Source organism: Chanos chanos, chromosome 3 (assembly GCF_902362185.1).
Source record: "Chanos chanos chromosome 3, fChaCha1.1, whole genome shotgun sequence".
NCBI classification, from domain to species: Eukaryota; Metazoa; Chordata; class Actinopteri; order Gonorynchiformes; family Chanidae; genus Chanos; species Chanos chanos.
In genome coordinates this window covers 28,720,370-28,743,955 of record NC_044497.1, presented here as the reverse complement: position 1 = coordinate 28,743,955, position 23,586 = coordinate 28,720,370, and the positions used below count along the sequence as shown (strand labels likewise).

General features: G+C 41.4%; 1 protein-coding gene across 2 annotated transcripts in view; it reads left to right on the top strand.

Annotated features, from left to right (window-relative positions):
- Window positions 1-19,105, top strand: part of samd10b (sterile alpha motif domain containing 10b) — a 43,314-nt gene extending 24,209 nt beyond the window's left edge. For both annotated transcript variants that reach the window (XM_030769987.1, XM_030769986.1), the window contains exons 3-5: window positions 4,844-5,012; window positions 11,551-11,691; window positions 16,861-19,105. In XM_030769987.1, the coding sequence (XP_030625847.1) occupies window positions 4,844-5,012; window positions 11,551-11,691; window positions 16,861-16,883 (333 nt within the window). In that variant the 3' untranslated portion in view covers window positions 16,884-19,105. The remainder of the gene's footprint in view (window positions 1-4,843; window positions 5,013-11,550; window positions 11,692-16,860) is intronic.
- Window positions 19,106-23,586: the final 4,481 nt, after the last annotated feature.

Below are 23,586 nucleotides of genomic sequence, written 5' to 3'. Positions count from 1 at the left end.
AAATGTGGACCTGCAAACATGGCATTCAGAGAGACCCATTCAGCTCCTCCACAGCTTTAGGCCTTTGAACTCAGCTGCAAGCCTGTGTTACTGCACTGATTGACTGAGCCCACTAAACAGGCCTATTAACAGTAGTTCTAAGCACTGAAGACTACAAGGACTGAACAATGGAATCGGTGATTAAGGAGATGGTCAAAGAGTCTAGAATTTTCTTCTTCTTCTTCTTCTTTTTGTAATGACCACCAGGGTTCAAATGAGAAGGCACATATGAGGGGCCTTCTGATAAAATATTAACAGAAGCGAACAGATTTAGATTAATTTATTATTCTTTAGTCGCCGCGTAGGCTTCCCCTGAGAGGGTCTCTCTTTCTCTCTGTTTCTCTGTGAAGGCCAAATCAGATGAGCACAGTGACAATGTACAGACAGCACTTTACGCGAGCACGCATGCTAATCCCAACTGCTAACCAATCAAAGAACAAACGTCCACAGGGAGGAGTGACAAGTAGCTCAGAGGAACTTCATTTATGGACATAGCACCTCTGCAAGAAAGACAAAACACTCAGTTAATTCACAAAGAAATTTGATTTAAACTTGCTACTGCCCTGTGTGTGATGGTAATGGGAACTGTAGTATTATAATAAATAGGAAGGTAAATCTAAGGAAATAGACAATTAATAGCAATATATTCTTTGGGATGCTATGATGGTCAAGCACATTTGTATTCAGGAAACACTAATGTGTGCTCACAAACAGACACACACTCATGTTACAACATCTCATGCTAGGTTCATCTTGGACAGTTTAGGAGGGACAAACCTACACTGGGCGTTTTTTGGGGGGTTTTTGGCCCTCCCAGTTTCCTCTTACCAGGCAGGATCCACTTCATGACCAATATTTGCTTTCCTTAACCTTCACCTCAGGTTATTTTGGATCCTGTTTTCCTTACTGATAAGGCTGCCCAACAGTGTAAGGTCCACAACATTCTCAAGCGGGCAGCTGTTTTAAACAATCGAAAGAGGTGATGCTGATATACAGCACATGGACTTTTATGCATACTGGTTAAGCTGGTTGAAGGGACAGCGAGATCACTGGAAAAGTCAAACTAAAAACTGGGATTCACTGTATGCCTCTCAGTGTCTGATATGGTTTCGGTTGTGAGTGAGTGGATGGTGAAGGAAAAGGTTAAGGAAAAGGATGCTGTCTCACACCAGAGTGCTCCTCTTTGATAGAGTATTTTATATGACTATTGTGCACCTGAAGTGCTTGCAGAACTTCTTTATGCTCAAAAAGATTTTTGATGGTGTACCATAAACTCCCAGGATTTCCAAATAGTGTCAGGACGTACACTATTAAAAGCCCTTTTTGAAGATAAATCAGGAAACATTCCGCTCCAGGAACTGTCCAGTGATGTTCTGCAGTGTAAAAACCTGATCTCTGCAGTTTCCTTTCTTCCCTTTGCCTTTGTCTTAGGTTTGTGTCAATAGCTGATTTCACTGTGCTGATGCGGTCGATGTTTAGATATGAGTGATTCCATGCCAGTTGTCATACTCTGACAGATCACCCTTCAGTGGGTGCTTTGACTGTGAGGCCTTTGGACTGGTCCTCTGGTTTGGGTTCTTTTGGCTAGATGTCTTGGAAGAGCTCTGTTTGGACTATGCTGAGGATGCTAAAGTAACGTCCCTGTGTATTTATGAGGGATAACGCTCTGTTGTTCTTGAGGAATCTTACAATGGCTCTTACTTCTGCCGTGATCCGTGGGCTGGTGATGCCATGTAGGAAAAGGCTCTTGTTTTATCGGTTGTGAGTTCTGGAGTAGTGCAGTATGAAGCCATTGTGCATGTTCCGTGGGAATATAAAGTGAATTCACTAGTGTTAAATTCAATTTAAACCAAACAATTTAAATCAAATCAAAAAATTTAATTCAAATTAAATTCTGAAAGCATTTACATTGTCCCAGCCTGACCAGTGTGGGGGGCACTGTAGACTCTTTAAGAGTGTATTTCAGACTGGCGAAATTCTATTCTATTAGTGATGGGAACATGTCTCTATCTGTTTTTAGTGATTTTATACACAGTACACTTATCTCAGCTGAAATCTGTTCAGCTTCAAATGCCAAGTTCTCCACACAGGCATTCTGTCTCCTCCGACACTATCTGTAATGTCTTTACTATTGTTCTTGTTTTTTGAGGTTGTTTTTGTAAACCTAGATGATTTTGGTAATCATCTATTTATTTCAGTTGTTTCTCCTTCTCCATTCTATGCAGTACTTTTGATGCTATCCATTTGTTAGTGTGCTTTTATTTAAATCTGAAGTCTCTGAAGTTTCAAGTTTAGATGGTTCTGGAAGTTATACCACTTGCTGTCTATGTTTACTCACTGCTCTGTTTCAGAAAATTGTTTCCAGAGCATTGAAAAGAAAAAAAAAAACACTTCAGCCACACCACAATTGAATTTTCCTTCCTGTTTAAAAACATCCATTTGTTTTTGGCAGCGGCCATCCTGTTGATACTGTTAGCACAGAGAACCATTTGGCTAATGTTTGTCAGGCCCATCACCTGTGACCAATACAGTATAGTTAGGCCTACTGAAGCGTTTGACTCCTGGAAGTGTCTCCATGACTCCAAAGTCACAAAATGGAAAAGATATGCAACCCCATATTTTCACTGGCTGTTTTAACCTAGATTCTCCACTCGTCCTCCTCCCTGTCTCTTTAGTCCCTTTAGGTCACATCCCCAGTGGATTATTAATGACACTCTGCCTCTTGCTGGACAGAAGTGGGTCTTTGGAGTTCAAGGGTGACTGCTTACTGCAGAGAGGCTGCCAGGCAAGCTCCATGTCCTGATGGATGGGCAGGGCAGAGAGGAGGAGGGAAAGTGAAGGATAGAAACGGTCTGAAAGGGGTGATGGGCGAGAGATTTCTCTCCGGTGTCCATTTCTCCGCCGTCTCATATCCCACAGGAAGATGGGAGCCATTACTCATGTTGGAATTTGAGCTGCAGTCAAATCACAGCTTTGTATCGCATCAGCCTTGGTCTCTCTCTCTCTCTCTCTCTCTCTCTCTCTCTGTTCCATTTGGTTGTCGCTCTCTTTTTGTTATGCTTACTCATGCATCTGTCTTTCCTCCTACTATCAGTTCTCTGCTCCCTCTCAGTCTCTTAAACTGTTTTCTGTAAATCGGTTGTTTTTCTCTAACCAGAACTGAGCCCAGCTTTCACTGCATTGACTTTAATTTTGGGATATAGAAAAAGAGACGCATTATAAGCTACTCTACAATGTTTAACAACACAAACAACAATCCAGCATGCATCTCTCTCTCTGTCACTATGGATTGCCTTTTGAGGAGGCATATTAATGGGCATCAAATTGTGAATCGTAAAATTGTATTGCACAGTGAGGGCGTGCTTCTCAGAGCTAGCCACTCCATTAGCGACGGCTTCTGTGCAGACGCCGTCCGCCCATTTATCGACTCCCACCTCCTCGCAGGCCAGGAGGGCGCATGCTTTATTCTCACCCCACTATCGACAGCGTGTCAGCCTCACAACAGCACCGCTCTGACGGTGAAAACGCGAAGACGACGAGGCGTGAAAACGCAGTCAGTGGTATAATACATTCATCGCAGTTTGATTTTCACAGTAGTGTAAGGTAAACAAACCACTAACACACAAAAACGAAACAACAAACAAACAAATAAAAACAGCACAGCGTGACTCACTGTTGTCATCCCGTTGCCAGTTTGCCACGACGTTCACTTGTATTCGGCGCTCTTACCAGTGCCCCGTCATGCTTTTAACGGCTGTTATCCATCCAAAAGAGGAAGTGTTTTAACGTGTCCCCAGACTCCATATTAATTAACGCGCGAGTGCGCAATAAATTTGACTTATTAAAAATCTTTCAGCTCCTCTCAAAGTACAGAGTGCAGCTTGCGTGTAATTAGAGGAAGCGTCACATGCACTTCAGCATGCAGATGATGTTTTTCTCGCGGCTCGCCTAACAATTATGAAACACTGCCAAACGTGATGTGCTCGTGAACTTAGAAACTGTTTAACTGTTTTGTTTTGGGGTTGTTGTTGTTTTTTTGTATTCTTTCTTTCCATAAATTTACTCTTCACCCCCAGCAGTCTGGTTTGGTTCATTTTTCTAGCAGAGAAATGAAACGTTGAGAGCGCATTTGAACAGCACAGCGCCAGCCGTGCGGCCTGAGGTACAAGTCTGTGTAAATCAGATGTAGTGTAAAATCAGTCAAATCTATCAAATACACTCAGAAATGCATTCTTACATGAGGAGATAAACCCAGGAAATCAGGCATTCTTAAAGGGTGTAAGTCATTGTATTCACCTATTTTCCAGCTACCACAGCAATGATGAGAGAGAGAGAGAGAGGTAAATTAGTATCTAAGCACAGTCAAACTTCAAACTGTCGATGTAAAATCCCAATCCACTGTGGACAGAGAGGGTTAGTGAATGCCTGAATGACTTAGCACTGTTCGTTGGCTCAGTCCTGTAGATAGTGAAGTTAGTGCAGAAATGAGCTCACGGAACTGTCGGTCCCTCAACTGAGCCCCAGACCAGGTGTGACCCAGCTCAGGCTCTCCCACTGCTGCTCACCCCGTCTCTCAGAGTCACTCAACTGGAACTGTGTGTGTGTGTGAGAGAGAGAGAGAGAGTGGTGTGTGTGTGAGAGAGAGAAAAAGAGGGAGAGAGAGAGAGAGTGCATGTGTGTGTGAGAGAGATAGTATATGTGTGAGAGAGAAAGAGGAAGAAAGAGAGGGAGAAAATTGCGAGAGTCCAGTGTAAGTTTATTGGAAAATGATTTTTCACAGAGGATTTTATAATTGCTTTTTCAGCTGGGTCCAGGCGAAGCCTTCACTGTGTATCACACCAGTCCCACGCTGTCCAGTCTATCTAAACCAGTGGTACTGTGGACCCAACAGGACGTGTGCAAGTGGCTGAAAAAACACTGTCCACACAACTACTTGACTTATGTGGAAGCCTTCTCCCATCACGCCATCACAGGTACAAACACACACGAAAAAGCCACAAAATCCAGCACACACTCACGCATACCAGATACATAAAAACATGCTATACTGTACCAAATGCCACAGACCACAGTATACTGTCACACACTTACAGGACAGCATTATGTTACCACACAACAGACCACAGCACACTATAACACAGTGTTAGCACATTATTAAATCTAATGGGTTACGTTTTTAAGTTTTCTTGAAAACATAATACAGTCTTATTGACTTGACTGAACTAATTAGAAGCTACTAACCTAACTCAAACTAACACTTTGTATTTGCAAACCTGAACATGAATTAAATTACTGACATTTACCTCATTCAATCAAAGCCATGATTTTGATTTATGTTTTCACGTAAAGTTAATTTTTTAGCTTTAACAGCACACGGTAGCTGTATTACCACATAACTTCAGCATCTGCCTTCATGCAGTGAGAGAAGATAGCTCTGTTACCTACTGATTTCAACCCGCTTTCACAAGTACATCAGACCACATACATTTCTGCCTCTGCAGACGATAGCACACTGTCAAATATCAAAGATATCGTACAACAAACAGCACCATCGCAAGTAGCGGAGATCAATGCTCACTTTCCCACAAACACCAGAGCAGTGCTCTCTGTCAGAGAAACCAGTCTTTTTACATATTAACTGTCACCTGACATCAAAGAATTAAGTGAAAATCAAGCCGTAGATCACTTCAAGCGGCTGCGCAGCTTCAAGGTTACAACAGATAAATAAAACAGTTGGTGGTCTGCTTGATGAAAGTTTAGGGGGGCAAAAAAACCCCCAAAAAAGGTAATTTAACACATTACCATAGGCACTGCTGAGGAAGGTTCATCTTCTTTGTTAAACGGTGTGTCAAAAAAAAATCATAGAAAGTTCCCATTAGGCAGAATTTTACAGAGCGTAACCGTGCATCAGAGACGCGATAGGGAATCTCACGATACACGATATTCACGGAATCAAAGACGCCACAGGCCAGAGCATTCTCATTCGCTCTGCTCAAAATTATCACTTAGAACTGAGGACACTGTACATCTGAATGTAAAACCTGGCAACATTTTGCTTAAATCTGCCAGTTGTAATATGGAATGAGTTCCCATGAACAGTTCTAACCTTCTAGTGATAATTTATTATAAGAATGTGTCGTATCCCTTTGTGGATAAATTTGAACAACTTCAGATTTTCTTTTTCCCAAATAATCTCTATGGGCTACCATTAAAGTGGTACAAGGGACTTGTGCTTGTTTATAGCATGTTTTGTTTTTCCTGTTGTTGTTATTGTTTATAATTCAAGTGGGATGCAGAGTGGTCCTTTGTCACATATGTTTTTTTTGTTGTGTTGACAAGTCTCTCTGTCTCCATTTGCCCAAATGTTTCTCTGTAGGCTAGTTTTGGCAAGTAGAGAAGGGTGAGAGAGGTTAAACCCTTCATTATGCTGTCTGCCAGTTGCAAACACCTGAACTACTCCCTAATGGACAATTATACGAACCATAATGTTGCACAACCCATCACGTCAGTGCCCTTGTTTTGTCTTCTCCACATCTATGGGTCACTGACAAACTGACTTTCACGGGAGGAAAGTACATTTTCCTGTGCGATATTTTAGTCTGTTCCAGCTGCTGTGATTGGACAGAGAAACTCTTGATGGAGAAGAGAGGGGAAAGCAGGGGAGTACAAGGGCTTGGGGGAATTTCTGCAGGTATCACTGATAATGGAGATGCATTAGAGCCCAGTTGAGATTGTTTCACTTGCTCGCTTGTGGAGACTTTGAAAGTCCACACAGCAAAAGCTTCACTTGGCTCGCATTTTAATATTTAACTTTGAAAAGCAGGATTTGAGTAGCAGGATTTAACTTTGAATAACAGTTTGGAGCCAAATTAGTCACATCAAGAACTTGAAATCAGTTATTCAAGCTACCACAATGCAACATGTCATATTAAGAAAGAAACAAACAGACATAAAAACGCTGACTGTGAACCACCCACACAACAGCACAACAGCATTCCTGTGTTTTACTCATGCTTGTGTGTGTGTGTGTGTGTGTGTGTGTGTGTGTGTGTGTGTGTGTGTGTGTTGTGCTGTACTGATGAGCACAGCAAGGAGTGAGTGATGTTTGTTTATGTGCTGATGGATAGACAGTCTATCAGGGGAAAAGACAGCTTGGCAAAGAATGTGATTGATTAGGATGGCAACAGAGTTCACTGCTGAGACAACTAACAGACTGCCCAGAGTTCTTCTCACTCTTTTACATGCTCTCCTCTCTCTCTCTCTGTCTCTCTGTCTCTCTCTCTCTCTCTCTCTCCTTGTCTCACACAAAGTAAAAATCAAGGACATGTGAACAAGAATAACAAGCACAAACCCAACTAGAGTTGTGGTACATGACTGATGTATTGTAAGGCAGTCAAAGCCTCTCCAGAGCTGAAAAGCTCAATGTATCAGCCTTGGGATGGTTGTTAGTGAATTGCAGGTCTTTCTCTCACACTCTCTCTCTCTCGCACTCTCTCTCCCCCTCTCACACACACACACACACACATGCACACACACTCTTGCTCAGGGAGAACAGATTTCCTCAGTGAGCTACAGGGTCAGTCTCTCTCCTCACCACAACTAGAAACTCACTCTCATATCCCATCTCTCTCTCTCTCTCTCTCTCTCTCATCTGTCTCTCACTCACTCACTCACTCACTCTCTCTCTCTCTCATCTGTCTCTCTCACTCTCTCTCTCTCTCATCTGTCTCTCTCACTCACTCTCTCCCTCTCTCATCTGTCTCTCTCTCTCTCTTTCTCTTTCTCTCTCTCTCATCTGTTTCTCTCACTGACTCACTCTGTCTCTCTCTCTTTCACACACACACACACAAAATGTATGACTACAGTATTCTTTGTGATGTAATGTCAGTAACACTGGCCTTTTTTTCCCTGGTCCACTTATTTATGTATTCAGTGGCACTTGTGTTCCAGTGTACTGAGCATCTCCTTTCCAGGGTCATTGACTGTATAGCTCCCAGCACTTTGAATCAGGGCCGACAGTCTGAATGCTACTGATACCAACACAGAACTGCCATCTTAAACACATGCACATACATCAACCACAACTCCCGCTGGCCATTCAAAACACATCTGAGCTTTTGTTTTAATTTTCATTCCTAGCTCTAGGTTTGGTTTGTTGTAGTATTTTTAAGTGTTGGAAAGAAACACGGTTCTAGCCCATATCTCATTTTACATTTAATAATTAATTAAAAGACAGAATGGGGAAAAAAGTCTCCAAACAAAACAGAAGGTAGGTTTTTTTTTTCACTCTCTTCCTCTTTGCTCCTTTTTTTCTACTTTTCTTTTGTAGACGGCAGTTCTATCTCTATCTGCAGGCAGTTATTAGGAAGCATATTAAACTGGTCTGAAGGGAATTGATTCAAGCTCTATTCATCTCCTCTGTCTGCTAATATACAAAGGGATCAAGGGCAACAACATTCTAGGACAAAGTGTTTCTTGGGGCTGATTTCTCCGGCACTGAGTAAGACAGGCAGGGGGATGGTAAGGATGTGTGTGTGTATGTGTGTGCGTGCGTGTGTGTGTGTGGCTGTGTGAAGGGACTGATTGGAGTCTGCTGTGAATAAGTGGATCTGTGTAAATCTCTTCATTAAGCCCACGTGCCAAAGGCCACAGAGCAGGGATGTGTCTGACTGCTCAGAGCTAGACATGAATGAGCCCAAAATGTGAGCTTTTGTGAGCCTCCATGAAAAACCCTAAAAAAGAGTGGGTGTGGAGTGGCCCTCCCTGTGTTTATATGTGTATGCATGCATATAAACATGTGAGAAAGAGGGAGAATGTATTTGTGCATGTTTGTGTGTGTCTGTGTGTGTGTGTCTGTGTGTGTGTGTGTGTGTGTGTGCGTGCGTGCGCACATAGGCCTTCATGCCTTTGTACATTTGCGTGTCTATGAATGCATGTGTGGCATTAAACTTGAATGGAGTTTGGGATTTGACCACTTCAAAGGATTATTCACTGCTGATAGCTTGGGGCAGAGACAACACTGTTAAGTTCTTTAACATAATAAAAAGATCTTTGGAGCCATGTAAGGAAGCCAGAAAGACGAGGAAGCATTGAACTAACACCTCGGGCGAATTCCACATATATCTGTTTCTATATCCATTTTATTCCATGTAACTTTTCTCTTTATTAATGTACCATGTTCTGTAACATAGGACGTGACAATACAGTTGTTCCTTTCACCACATCACTGCCATCTGGGAACGAATCCACTCAGCAACGTTAACAGTTACATTCAGCGAATGTAGGCCAGTGACAGGCCGTCCTGTCCCCCGCCCTAAAGGCATGTGGTAGTTCTAATGGAACTGGGAATGGTAGTTTGTCACTGGGGCCAGTCCTTTTGTGACCTTATCATCGTTTTCAGCTGGAAAACCAAAGAGGCATGTGACCTCACACCCCAGGCATCTTATCACCACAGGCGAGATGTGTGGGCTGGGGTAAGGACACTCGTCTGGACCTCTTTACCATGTGCTCTTTAACTCTTCTTCCTAGGCCCTGGTCTTTTTGCTGTTGAAAGACAGGACAGTTATCATCAAACCTTGATGATACCTTACCTCCCATAAGCTCCATTTGTGCTTACCTCCAGGGAGTCTGAGAAAACAGAAAGAAGTGCCAAGGGAAAACAACAGGGAGAAAGCAAATATGAGGTAGATGGAAGTAGAGGGGAGAGAGTGAGAGAGAGAGAGAGAGAGAGAGAGAGAGAGGTAAAATAGAGGTAGGTAGAGATGTTTCAGAGAGAGACAGTTTTAAATGACACTGTAAAGGGAATATTGAATATGTAGTTTGGGAGATTTATGTAGAGCAGGAGGTGATTGCTGAAAAGCTGGAAAGGCTTGACAACATTGAGATTTGAAGTTTGTTTATGCATTTCCTCTATCTTTCCTTTATCTTTCTTTTATTGTTTAATTCCCCTTGTGTTTTTTGTTCTTTGTTTGTTTGAATGCAGCAGGTGTATTCACTTCTTATTCTCACCTTCTCAAGCGTTTGTGCATGGCCACACACACACATACACACATACATTCATGATGCAGGTCAGTTTTGTATCATGGTAACACTTATATGATATGTCCCGGGTTTTGCACACATGAGAACAGGTTCTACATAAATAAGTCCATCTCTTACGTACACCTTTGAACCACGAGGTTCTGTCGTACCAAAAACAATTAAAAAAATAAATGAAATTATTCCAATAATTGTATGAATTATTTTAAAATTCAATTAAAACTCTCCTCATCTATCTGCTGCAATGTTCTGAATGAAGGGAGATCTACTGCAGACAGAAAAATTAAGGTCATTATGTTTTACTGGCAGCGTGGGGGTATAGTCCATAACCAAGCCCTTTTTTTTCCTCCTTTTTCGGTGTGGGGGTTTGTCCTTATCAGCGACAGCCCAGCCAAGGTCACTGAGTAGTTACCCCCTAACAAGGCCTCGTTAAGTCTCATTTCACACCGTGTTGTCTTAGGAGAGCGAACACATCCCCGGTAATGTTCTCTAATGTCCGCTTCATTACTTAAACCCAGTATGGGTTGTGGTTTGGAGCATGTGTCCTCCAAATTAGAATGGATGGTTTTATTTGTAGAAATAACAGCATGATTTATGTGTCTAATTATGACGCGGACCCCACATGCACAGGTCCGGTCCGTTCGTGATAAATTTTCACTTTCGAAACGTTTGAAGGACAAGCGGCAGACATTAACAGGAAAGTGCGGTTTATTGCCGGGTTCTAATACGCTAGTTCGGCTCTCGTGTTAGCATTAAAAGTAGGTTACAGCTGTGCGAAGGTAATGACGTGTCAAATATGTTTGGTTCCCGAGTTTAACGTCCCGTAGTCTTGTAAAAATATCCACTAAAATCATGAAGATGGATTTGCCCAAATAACCTATTCAAGGCATAATCTTCACAATATTTTTTCAGTCGTTAATATTACAGCGAGATTCAGATCTCTGCGCAATAAATGGCAAAATTAAACCTTTTCCACTGTGTCACTTAAACTACAAACTTAAACAGTGAATTTGTCCTGCACTCTCAACAGTTCAAATCCCACCGTGATATGAGTGTAACAGGATGTCCATCGTCATCTAATCCTGACGCTCATAAAACACTTTGACATGTGCGACAGTGCTTCAGAATGTGCTGTTCCTTTCTTCACACCTTTGTTCCACTGACCTCCTCCTTACCTGTTTTGTGTTAAAGTTCATTCTTTCTTTTGTTTTCCCCCTCAGATTAATCATAAATGACTATCGCTGGCCTTTCCTGTTTCTGTTTGTGTATGTTATTACCCATACAGTCCAACACATTTAATACATGTAGTCAACTGTTCCATGGACCACAAGATACTCTTACTGCCACTGATTAATTCTTCTTCCTCTTCCTCTTCTTCTTCTTCTTCTTCTTCTTCTTCTTCTTCTTCTTCTTCTTCCTCCTCTTCTTCTTCTTCTTCCTCTTCTTCTTCTTCTTCTGCTGCTGTTGCTGCAGGTCGAGCGTTACTCCGTCTGAATGGGGAGAAGCTGGAGCGGATGGGTATCGTGCAGGAGACTCTGAGGCAGGAGGTGCTGCAGCAGGTGCTTCAGCTTCAGGTCCAAGAGGAGGTGCGCAACCTGCAACTCCTCAGCAGAGGTGAGAATAAGCTGGAGATAGAGATAGAATTGACTGAATACTGGCCCTCATTTTCAAAGGGTCTACAAGGAATGATTTCAAAAATCTGGCCCCATAACCACTCAAATAAACCCTTTGGACCCCCTGAAACCCTTGGAAACAAAATTTTTGGAGGTCCTGGAAATATAGCTTTAAAAACTTATGGCAGCTTGGCATCACAAACTCTCAGCATCATTTACTGGGTTTGTGAAAAAAAATAGATGCTCACATATAAATTCAGAAAAGGCTACCTTTTAAATTCTGTTTTACTGTAAACATACTTGTACGAGTATCTGGTCGATACAGAGAAGTGGTGTTTCAGGATGTTGAGCAGAAATAGGCTTGTTTGAGTTAATGCACTACAATCGTCTTTTTAACTGTGACTTGATTGTGACATCACTGTTGTAAGAGCATAGTGTGAAGCTTTGCTTACAGTGTCTGAGTGTGAAGGCCTATGTGTCACGTAAAGTCACTCTTCAGCATGACACTAATCACAAGCACAAAGGGGCATGACTTTTGCTTGCATGTTGCGTATCTTAATATGATGTGACTCGTCTAGTTATTTTATGCATAGCCAAAGCAATAACATTCTACACAGCTACTTTATTGTATTTCATAGCACCAGAGTAAGATTTCAGTGATCAGCTAACCCTGGGCCGCTAATGGAACCCTGATTACCACAGGGTATTTCACATAGTGCACCAGCGTGGTTAATGGTAAATTGGGTATAAACCCTGAGGGTAAATTAGGTGTGGAGAGGGTTGGGCGTATTCAGGTATTGATTGTCTTTTTCATTTGGGATGAGGACAGACAGTAATGGTAAGGAGGATTGCAGTAGAGTCGCAAATTGTCTTTACAGGGGGAAGAGGGCAGGGAGAGAATGCAGACTACAGGAATACACTCCATAAATACACAACTTAATGATGCAAATTCATAATTCAACCATTGATAAACAGTCATGGGCCACGTTAGATGACCTGGATTTGACTTTAGCGACCGTAGCATGCTGATGAGCGTTAGCTATTCTGCGTGTGTGTAAAGTATGTTTGACTGTGTGTTCTCTGAGAGAGAGTGCTGTCAGTGCTAATTCAAAAAACTATTTAAGCAGTGCATCAAACCCATCCCTATATGCAAAGAATCATCTCTGTTGTTCAGTTTGAACCATCAGTCATATCCATTAATCCAGTAAAAATGCAAATGAGCTAAAGACGATTTGGCGTTTGGAAGCAACGACGATCTTGTTTTTTTCCTTTTTTTCTTATTCCTTCATTGCAAACAGGGCCAGTCCTTGAACGAGGTGTCAGCTCTGATTGTTTCCCCACATTAACAGGGAGGAATTAGAGCCTATTTAAGTGCTGTGTCAGGGAATCCTGTTGTCAGTGTAGAGGGCAAATGTAATTTAACAGTTCAGCACACCTTGACTCCTGTGCAGTTGAGGTAGCTAATTGAGTCATCCTGGTGAAGCACCTGAGGTTTGGAGATTGGGGAGTCAGAACGGAGGTGGAGGGTGTGGGGTGGTAGGAGGGGAGGGGTCAAATAAAAACGCTGTCGGAGCTGATTATCATTTCCCTGAACTGTACCATCAGGCGTCAGGATGGATAACCCTCAGTCCTTTATTGTGGTTTGTGCCAAAAAGTGGTCCGGTCCTGGTACGCTCTCATCTGGGCCAACCTAAAGTCCATCACACAGCATGGAACCGTGTTCACTTTCAAAGAAAGGGGCCTGTCTAGCAGAATGTTTGGCTCAGCCACCATGAACTGATATATAAAATATTGATCTGGCAAAAAACATGAGGCACTTAAGGTGAAAAGTGCTCAGAAAAAGATTGTATATGATCTGGGAGTTAACCAAACATGCCTGAGCTGGCAGACATCTCTCTTACACAACTTACTAATGAGGAAGGGTTTGTGTTTCAGCTTCAAGCCTCCAGATTGAAGAACACCTCTCTGTCTTTTACACTCTGTTGTTCCTCTGACGTGCTCACTTTCCTTTTCTGTCATCCTCTTTCTCTCTCTCTCTGTCTCTCTCTCTCTCTCTTATCCTTTGTGCAGGCAGGGTAGGGAAGTGGATGATGAATATTTCTGGAAGGATCTGGGAGGTTTCTGTACAGACAGATGGTGTGAGGGAGGTGGATAAAGAGAGGGAGAGTTGGAGTCAGGGTTTGGTGCTGAGCAAAGCAAGTCTTTACCGATAGACCTTTATGACCTAGCCTGTTACCTTCCTCTCCTAAACTCAGCATTTTTGTTCAATGGCCTCTCAAAGGGCCAAAGAGAATAATTAAAGTATGTCTGATGATGACCAGTGAAACAGTTTTTTGGTTGTCTTTTTTTCCTTCCACCAACAGCATATAAACACACACTCACACACACATATATGGACACACACAGACACATGCTACTGTCTGTAAAGTAGACATAATATTTGCTGTGTTGTGTTGAAGTTTTGCTTTACCCTTTTAGTTTTTAACATGGAGCTCTGGCATTACTGAGGGTTTTTTTTTTGTCTGATTCGTAATTCTTCTCTTTACATTTCTCTCAAATCTCTTTCCTTGTCTCCCGAGCTGTGTTTTTGTGCTGAAAGCAATTTAGCAGAGAGTGAAGCAGATGCTCACAACACTGTAATTGCTATTGGTATTGAGCATGAAACCTTATTACCTCTACTGCACAGTACCATAAAAAAAAGAAAAAAAACCATAAATGTACTGGTACCCTCCCACATTCAAACACAAAGGATAATAGAAAACACAAGGTTTGACTGCAGACTGGTCTTTCTCACTTCACACAATGTTCCTGTACAGTTCTGTTAGATTTAACAAAATGGTTCTATTGTGGCCAAACTTTAAATTGTCAAGATGCTGTGTACAGAATTTCAAATATTCACTGAAAAAAACCAAACAAACAAAAAAACCCCAATGTGTCTTCATGGTTTTCATCACATTTCAGTGAAATCTTACTCTCCCTCTGAACACATAAAGCGTGTCTCTCTTTTCCTGAAAGAATAATAAAACATGGGATCCATGAATGTGCTAGGCTTTTGTTCATTCGTACCGTCTGGTACCGTGTGTCTGTTGTACTAGGTTCCTGTCTTCACACAGAGCATTGCGAATGAAAACCAAGGCTTTATGTTTGTACGTTTAGTGTTGTAGAGCATGAGGTTCACAGGAAATAAGACAGGGGCCTAAGTTACAGAAGCGCTCTGCCTGTTTAATCAGACGCTCTCTTCCATATGCCTTTACCCACTAGGAGATGAGCCAGAGGGCCTGTCCAACATCTGTCAAGGTTGCAGAGGGACGTGCCGCTTCTTTCTCACTGGCTGCCTTTGTTTATTTGTTTTCTCTATTTTCAGCTGTAAACTGTCTGTCCTTCCATCATCAGAGAAACAATTCTTGTTTCCTTTGAAGCAGATACTTCATATGGAATCCACCATCTGTTCCATGCCCTCTCATCTCTGTGATAATTATCATGGATATTTCACAAAAACCACTGATTGTCCTCAAAACAACTGTCTATGATATTTTCTTCCCAAACAAACGCTTATTTTTGCCTTGAAGACTTGATTTTTTTTTTTTTTTTGTAAATATTTTGTGTGGTTATGGATTCTCTTAAGGTAATATGACATCTGCAAATGTCAAAAGGCAAAAGGAAAATTAAACAAAGAGGCAATTAATTAACAAAATGTCAGAAGAGCAGAACAGTGACTCCAGCTCAGCACTTGCATTCCAAACGCCCCCCCCCCCCCCTCTCTCTCTCTCTCTCTGTCTCTCTCTCTCCCTCTCTCTCTCTCTCTGTCTCTCTCTCTCTCTCTCTCTCTCTCCCCCCCCCCCTCTCTCTCTCTTTCTCTCTCTCTCTCTCTGTCTCTGTTTGTCTCTGTCTCTCTCCTGTCTATTTTTCTGTCTGCTTGTCATATAGTGTGACAGAATTATAGACATGTAGTCTAATGTGGTTCATTTCTATAATCAAATGCCATGTGGACAGATGCTGCTTGCTACTTGCTTGTCAGTGGTCACAGGTGGTTCTTTCAAACTAAAACACTAGGTGTTTTCGCAGCTCAAATACCAGCTGTCGGCTTTTTGTCCTCCCAAAACTTTGAAGAGCATGGTCCTGTGTCATATCCCCCCAGGCTACCAAAAAAAAAAAAAAAAAAAACCCCAGCATGAAATGCTAGTTGTCAAGGAGACCATTCAGATGTGCTCATCAGTTTAACCACAGAGTTCTATTTTAGCCTTTCCATCGTTGTCAGTTTGTATCGTTTGGAATTAGACTAGGCTGTCATTTACCTCTGTCTGCTTGCCTTCAGTGTTTTGACACCAGATTGCAATCAGTGTAGTGCTTCTTCCAAAAACTGAAAAGAAACTGATGACTGCCTGATGACTACCTGGACAGATTATCCAGTACAGAAATCTTGTCATAATTAATGTTTCTCTAAGGAGAACAGCACAGATGTGGTCTGACTCTGTTTTATTTACTTTCTCCAAGATGAAGAAAGCTGTTTTTTTTTCCTAACACTGACAAAAATCTTGGAGTCTTCTCTGATTTATAAGAAATCTTACATGTACATCATTTGTCTGGAGCTTTACTAATTGTTGCCTCATATTCACATAAATTGTGAAGCAGTTCTTTGGAACATCTGTGCTGTCTGTGTTTTCTCTGACACAGACCTGACTGCTGATTTAATATCTTACAATGTGACAAAAAAAAATCTCTTATACATTCAAACATACTTTTAACCCATGTCTCAAGATGATGTATTCTCGATTTAAAGGTTTAAATTTTAAATACATTCATTCTTGTAGGAGACAAAAAGGGGCTAATTTAAGATTAACTGAAGCTTCAAGTGGGTGAAAGAGAGTGTTTTCTATTCTGAATGTTTGCAGGACCCTTAAATGTCTGAAGTTTTGACAGGAAGAAAATTATGCATAAGACAACAAGAGATATGTGATAGTAATGGAGCGTGGAGAAGAAGGATGGAGGTCAAAGTTTTTTTGTTTTTTTTACAAAAGCAGCTCTGTGATACTTTTCTCACTCTTCCTATTTGTATTCCTTTTGTTCATATGAATAATACATCAACCTTATCTTTCTCCCTCCCCCCTTCTCTCTCTCTGTCTCTCTCCTTTCCTCCCTCTGTTCTGCTCTTTCTCCTTTCTTTCTTCAGCGTCCTTTGGAAACCTGTCTTAGCTCCTCCACCTGTTTGGCAGCTCCTCTCTTCCACGACACAATGGATCTCTGCTCCAGGAGGACCTGCAGTGAGCCTGATACTGTGAGAGAAAGGAGAACCATCGCTGGGCTGGAGCAGGAGCAGGAGCAGACTCCCCCGCTCCCCACCACCAGAGCCGAAGAGCCCATCTCAAATGCCAAGCTGCTGGATCTAATGACAATCACAGTGAGGGACGGAGGGAGAGGGAGAGAGACAGAGACGGAGAGAGAAAGAGAGAGAGAGACAATGCTGCCCCAACGCGCTGGACTCATATTGTAATATAGAGATAAAATAAAAGATTTAATATACCACCACAACAACATCACTCAGAGCTTCATCGGAGGAAAAGCAACAATCAGGATTTAAATTCAGTTTTTGCTTTCAGTTGGGTGGTTTGGGGACATTTTGCCGAATTTTTTTTTTTTTTTTTTTTGCTGTGGAGACTCTCCATCTGACTGGATTAATGATTTGCCTCTGGGTTTTTGACAGCCCTGTGTTTCACTTCCCCTCCCTCTGAACCTGAGGTCCTATTCTAGCAGGCTGACTGCAAAACACAGAAGATGACAAGATTCTCAAAAACTCAGCTCTCTAGATTTCAGAAGTATTATATCTCTGAAAAAACAACAACAAAAAAAAGAGTTGGTTTTGTCTGCTTTTGACACACAACATCCTTCTCTGTTTGCATAAAGCAAATAGTATAGAAATTCAAATATAAAAAAATATTTTGCGAAATATGAGCGTGTATTATTAATCTAGTAATACAGTTTCGGTCTGATTCTTTTAAGCAAACAGTCAAAGGCAGGTTTATTGAACTCAGTAGTCTGTTGAGTTTCATTACTGTCAATCTCTAAAAATAGACTGGATGGTTAAGGGGTGCACATCTGTGTCCCAGGTTGAAATGTACAAAATAACAGAAGTTGGGTGAAAAAAGAAGCAGGGCTCCAGTCCTCCAGATCTGAAATTGCGCATGTGATCTGAGGTCAGTGTATGTGGGCGATAAGGATTAGATTCACTAGACACTTGAATGTCAGTATCACTGGACAAACAATACACATTAACCAACTGCATACTTTTCATTGCGGGATATTAAGAACAGTGCTTATATATAGACATGTAGTTGGGCAGTACCAGAGTATTTTAGACATTGTATTTTTCAAAGTCTCACTGTGAACTTATAACTTGTATCAATCCAGATGTACTCTTTGGGGGAAAAAGGTCTATAAATAGTCAAAATATATGAAAATATTGAGAAATATAGAGTGTAGATATGGGAATGATGAATTGATGTGTCTCTACTCCTTCATTATTTCAGAAAATGTCACAGATGATACAGTGTTAAGTGACATCCTGAATTTCTGAAATATTTTCTGCCTTTGTCAAAGCAATAATGACAACAAACACAAAAATCAGGCAGCAATCGGTACTTCCATTTTTCTGTTCCATTTTCTCTTAACCATTATCACACGCAGTCCGTATAATCACTGAGAATAGCCTTCAGTAACTAAATTGTTTGATGGTCAGTTAGAAATGAGATTTCATGATTTCCCTCACATTGCTTAGTCATGTGCTAGGCACTGTCATTATCTGATCAGCTCGCCATGAGGCCCAGAATCTCATGTCGTAAATCTGGTTGTTTATTATTCGTATTGAAGCGTAAATGCCTCAGGCCAAGCTCTTCAAAAAAAAAAAAAAGGCTCACGTCACTGCAAAGGCCTCTCTTAAAAAACAGCTCATTCTCACACTGTTACACAGCTACAGCTACAATAGAAGAACTGATGGGACTCGCTGGGGACACAACAATGCCAAAACAGATTTTTACTACCAAACATTACAGCTATTGAAAGACCATTAGAGGAAAAGAGACCTAGTTACCGATCCAAGACGCAAAGTCAGCTGAATGCATTCAAAGCATTTGTCTGCCACTGACATGACTGATAATTCTACATTAGTGAAGAGGTGGGAGGGATCTTTTGGATGGATCTATGATTGGACCGTGTGGACTGATTGCTTAGGCACTCATTGGCCCCTCATGCTGTCTCCTCTCTGACACAGTAGTATTGTTCAGACGTGTGTGTTAAAACAGATTTTAAAAAAATGTAAAAGTCGTTACCAGCTCAACAAACTTTAATAAGAACTACATGGGATGGCAGTGCCAAATGTGGGTATGGTTCTTTTTTTTTTAATAAAATTATCTTTTAGCTCGCAGTTTTGACTTGTGTGCTTTCCTTGTCTAAGGTTTTTTTTTTTATGAGCATGCTGTCCTGGGTATTAAGTCCTCACCATCTGCTATCATTTTGTAAAGGCAGACCCTGGGCTAAAACACACAAACACAAACACACACACACACACACACACACAGGTGCAGTGGTACAGGGTTAGTGTTTTATTCATGAGTTCCTTCTCTGAGTGGTGCATTTGAAAGTACTCGTCTCAGTCCCTCAGCTTTGCTGGAGCGTGCCTCTGTTTTTATTTAAGCTGTGCCAAAAGGATTCACCTCAGCAGGCCCTGGCCCAAATCCCCACAGCATTCTCAGATAAACTCCAGTTGTAATAAGTAAAAAAAAAGTTAGCAAAAGAAATCTCCCTCTCTCTCCTTTTATGCTTTACTGTCTGTCTGTTTCCTGCTTTTTTTTTAACCAGGTTACCTGCATTTTTCATGCACAAAAACTTTAAAACAATTTTAGAATATTATCCTTCCCTATGTGCCAATTAAAATGGGCTTTTGTCTATGCTTGTTAAATGGGATTACTTTCCTTCTTTCACATGCACAAGTGTCACACACACACACACACACACACACAAGAATGCTGTTGTATGGGTGGTTCACCGTCAGTATTTTTTTTTTTATGTCTGTTTGTTTCTTTCTTACCTGCTTGCTTATGTTCTCACTTATTTTCCTCCAGAACAACTTTTTACTTTTTTATCATTAGCTTCCAGTGTTCCTTCTTTCCTTTTGAGTATAAATATTTCTCTCTATGTCCCTCTTGTTCCTCTATTGTACAGACACCCAGGTCCCTCTCTCTCAACACCCATCTCTTCCAGTCTCAAAACAACATCATAATTGTAGAGTTCTTGAAGGTAGCTGAAATTACTTTAGCATTTGCTAGCATGTCAGGCACCTGATGCCCCCTGTGTGACTTCAACTGTCAATCATCAAGCAGAAGTCATGACAACAACTCATTAGGGAGCTCCAAATCTCTCTGCCACCTTGAGGGGCAATTACTGTGAGATGTGGAGCGTTGCATCCCCATAATATTCTGTATGTTTAGAATACAGGCTGGGCTATGATAAGTGGATCCAGTGGAAAGGGAGGTTGAGAAGATGCTACCAGTTGTTTGGCTGGTGATTCAGTGATGGGAATGAAACCTCGGCGGACTGGAGTGTGTTTCTCCACTACAGAGCCTCTCAGCTCTGCCTCCCTGCTTATGGAAATGAGTTTTGTAATGCTTGAGATGATTTTTTCATATCAACAAGGGCCCACACCACCTGTCTGAACTGTCTCACTGATGACAATCAGCAAGCGAACAAACTGGTGCGGGCAAAATTTGACCTTGCTTTTGTACTTTCACATTTGTGGTAACTATTGCTTGGTTGTTCCACAGCTTTGTTGAATACTCGATTCTGAACTGACATAAGAGTTTCTGTATGATAACAATTTGGAACTAGCAACACACACACTTTAACATCTTATGATAAGATGCATTACACCAAATGCAGCTAACAGGGTTTATTCTCTAAAAACAGAGTTCTTTACTGTAAATTAACCTTTTACTGTTAGCCCCCCTCCTGAATTTCCTCCGTTACTGCATATTTGTAACGGCATTTTCAGATCTGTAGACAAAACATAGTATTAGATAAAGGGAACCTTATGTTCACACAATACATTTTTTAAATTATCATTTCATTTATTTAATAAGCAAATTGACCAAACACCCAGATCATCTATGTGAAAAAGTAATTGCCCCCCCTTACACTTAATAACTGGTGGCACCACCTTCAGTTGCCATGATTGCAACTTTTCCTATCGTTAAATATGATTATTGCACACCGCACTGGAGGAATTTCAACAAACTCTTCCTTGCAGAACCGCCATAAGAACTGGTGGGTTTTCGGACATGAACTGCTTGTTTCGGGTCTTGCCAACGCATCTCTAACGGATTTAGGTCTTTTCTCTTCAGTCACTCTGATGAGGACTTGCGTGACCCAATTACGCTTCAGCTTCAGCTCATGAACAGACAACCAGACATTCTCCTTAAGAATATTCTTACACAAAGCAGAATGCATGGTCCTTTCAATTATGGCAAGTCGCAAATCGTCCAGGTCCTAAGGAAGCAAAGCATGTCTACACCATCACTCTGCCACCGACATGTTTACTGCTGGCGTGATGTTCTTGCTGTGGAATGTTGTGTTTGCTTTGTGCCAGACATAATGGGACTCATGTCGTCCAAAACATTCCACTTTTCATTCATCTATCCATGGAATCTTCTCCCACAAGGCTTGGGATCATCCAGTTTTTTCTTAGTGAATGTGAGACCAGCATATATGCTCGTCTTGGTTAGCAGTGGTTTCCATCTTGCTACTCTCCATGAACACTGACCTCAGTTGTGGCTTCAGAAGCCTGCAGTTCTTTGCATGTTTTTTAGAATCTTTTGTGACTTCTTGGATGATTTTACACTGAGCCTTTGGCAGGTCAGCTGGGTAGAGGAAAATTTAATAGAATTTTTAATAGAATTTGATAGAATTCATGTGGAGTCATGAACACTGACCTCAGTTGTGGCTAGAGAAGCCTGCAGTTCTTTGAATGCTTTTTAGAATCTTTGCTGATTTCATGGATGATTTTACACTGCACCTCTTGGCAGGTCAGCTGGTTAGAGGAAAATTTAATAGAACAAGTGTTCTCCATTTGGGGATTATAGCTCTGTGTTGTTCTGTCCCTTAGAAATGGCTCTGTAACCCTAACCAGAATGACAGCTATCAACAACTTTTTTAGTGATCTCTTAAAAAACTTCCTTTGAACATAGCATAACATGCCTGTTGAAATCGATCAGTCTTTCTAAATGAAAGCAGTTCTGCAAGTGGGCTAGAATTCTTCCACAGTGGTGTGGAAAACTGATCATTGAATGATAGGGAGCATTTGGTTGCAGTCAATGCACCTATTTAATCATAGCTTTTGGCTAAGGATCTGAAAACATCCAATGTGATAAATAAGCAACAATAGAGAAAATCAGGAGTGGGAAAAACACTTTTTTCACAACACTGTACTTATGGGGAAACGTGCTCTCCTGGCCCCTGATACTTCTGTATGCTGTGATGCAGAGACCATTTGCATGATCATTTTTCTCTCAGATACAAATCCAAGCCACCATAACAGGACAAGCACAGTCCTCTGTCGCTTATCTGTTTCTCATATCTCCAGTGTACTGCTAAGCAGTTCTATCCATACACTTCATTCAAGGTGACACTGTGCCTTGTCTGGGACACGATGATGAACAAGCCTCTTGATTAGGACAGTGACAAGAGTACAGAGTGCCATATGACCATGTTCCTGATCTATTAGACACATTTTTGCTTCATCAGCAACTTGGGGATGGTAGTAAATCTATGACAGAATGGAAAGATTTATTCAATGTCAAACAGTGTGATGCTATGACCGTTATGAGATGAGATGAGAAGAGAGAGAGAGAGAGCTGTCAATACATATGAAAGGTATGAGACACTGTTTGATGTCAGTCAAACCTGCCTTACAGTCTATCAAATCCAGAACAAATACATGTTTTTTGCCCTGGTTTAACAGGAGTATGAACCACAAAATATTCTTTCCAGGGTATGTGAAGAGCTTGACACAGTCAGCGTGCTCCATTACAGGGCGTGACTGCCATTTATCCCAGTGTGCGACACTCTTCCTGCAGTGTGAAATTCAGAAGGATTGGGAATATAGCTCCACCAGAGAGGAGGTCGGGGGTGATACGCTGGTATGAGAAAAACCTCCCCATTATGTTATGTGAGGTTTTCTGACTGTAACCGTCCACTGTTAACCCCTTCTCTCTTCCCTCAAACTGCCCACCTGTATCAGGGCACTGTAGCACTTACCACTAGCCGAGACAAAGATGGATGAATCATGGGGCTCATATTATGCCTATCCAGCAGGGATTTTTAGTATGCTTTTCTTTGTAGTCAAATGTTATCATAGTAGTCCAACCAGCAAGTGTAATACTGGCAGAATCATGTTTTTAGTGTAACTGAACCATTACAAATGACTATATGGTGCCACTTCAGGTACACTTGATGGCCATGTTGGACAAAATATGCAACCAGTATCCAGCAATGCTCAGAAAATCCAAAAAATCCTTCAGCAAAGGGTAAATATCAACTCATGATGCCTCAAACTGCAAGCGCGGAAGCATTCTGTAAACGGCACTGCCCTCCAATGGCCATTTTAATATCAGTACACGCCACACAGTGAAGAGGTCAAAAGAAAAAAAATATCAGAGATAAATTTGGGTTGTCAACAAAGTGTCATACTTTGGTCAGTCAACGAAACGGTAACTGATAACAGATAAAAACGTGATGCAATACCAGTAATTCATATCAGTTTTGCTCACTGTTACTAATCGCCATAAAAATGTCCATACTCGCCTATTAATGGCTGATTATATGTATAGAGAATTCATAAGTGTGGTATAAC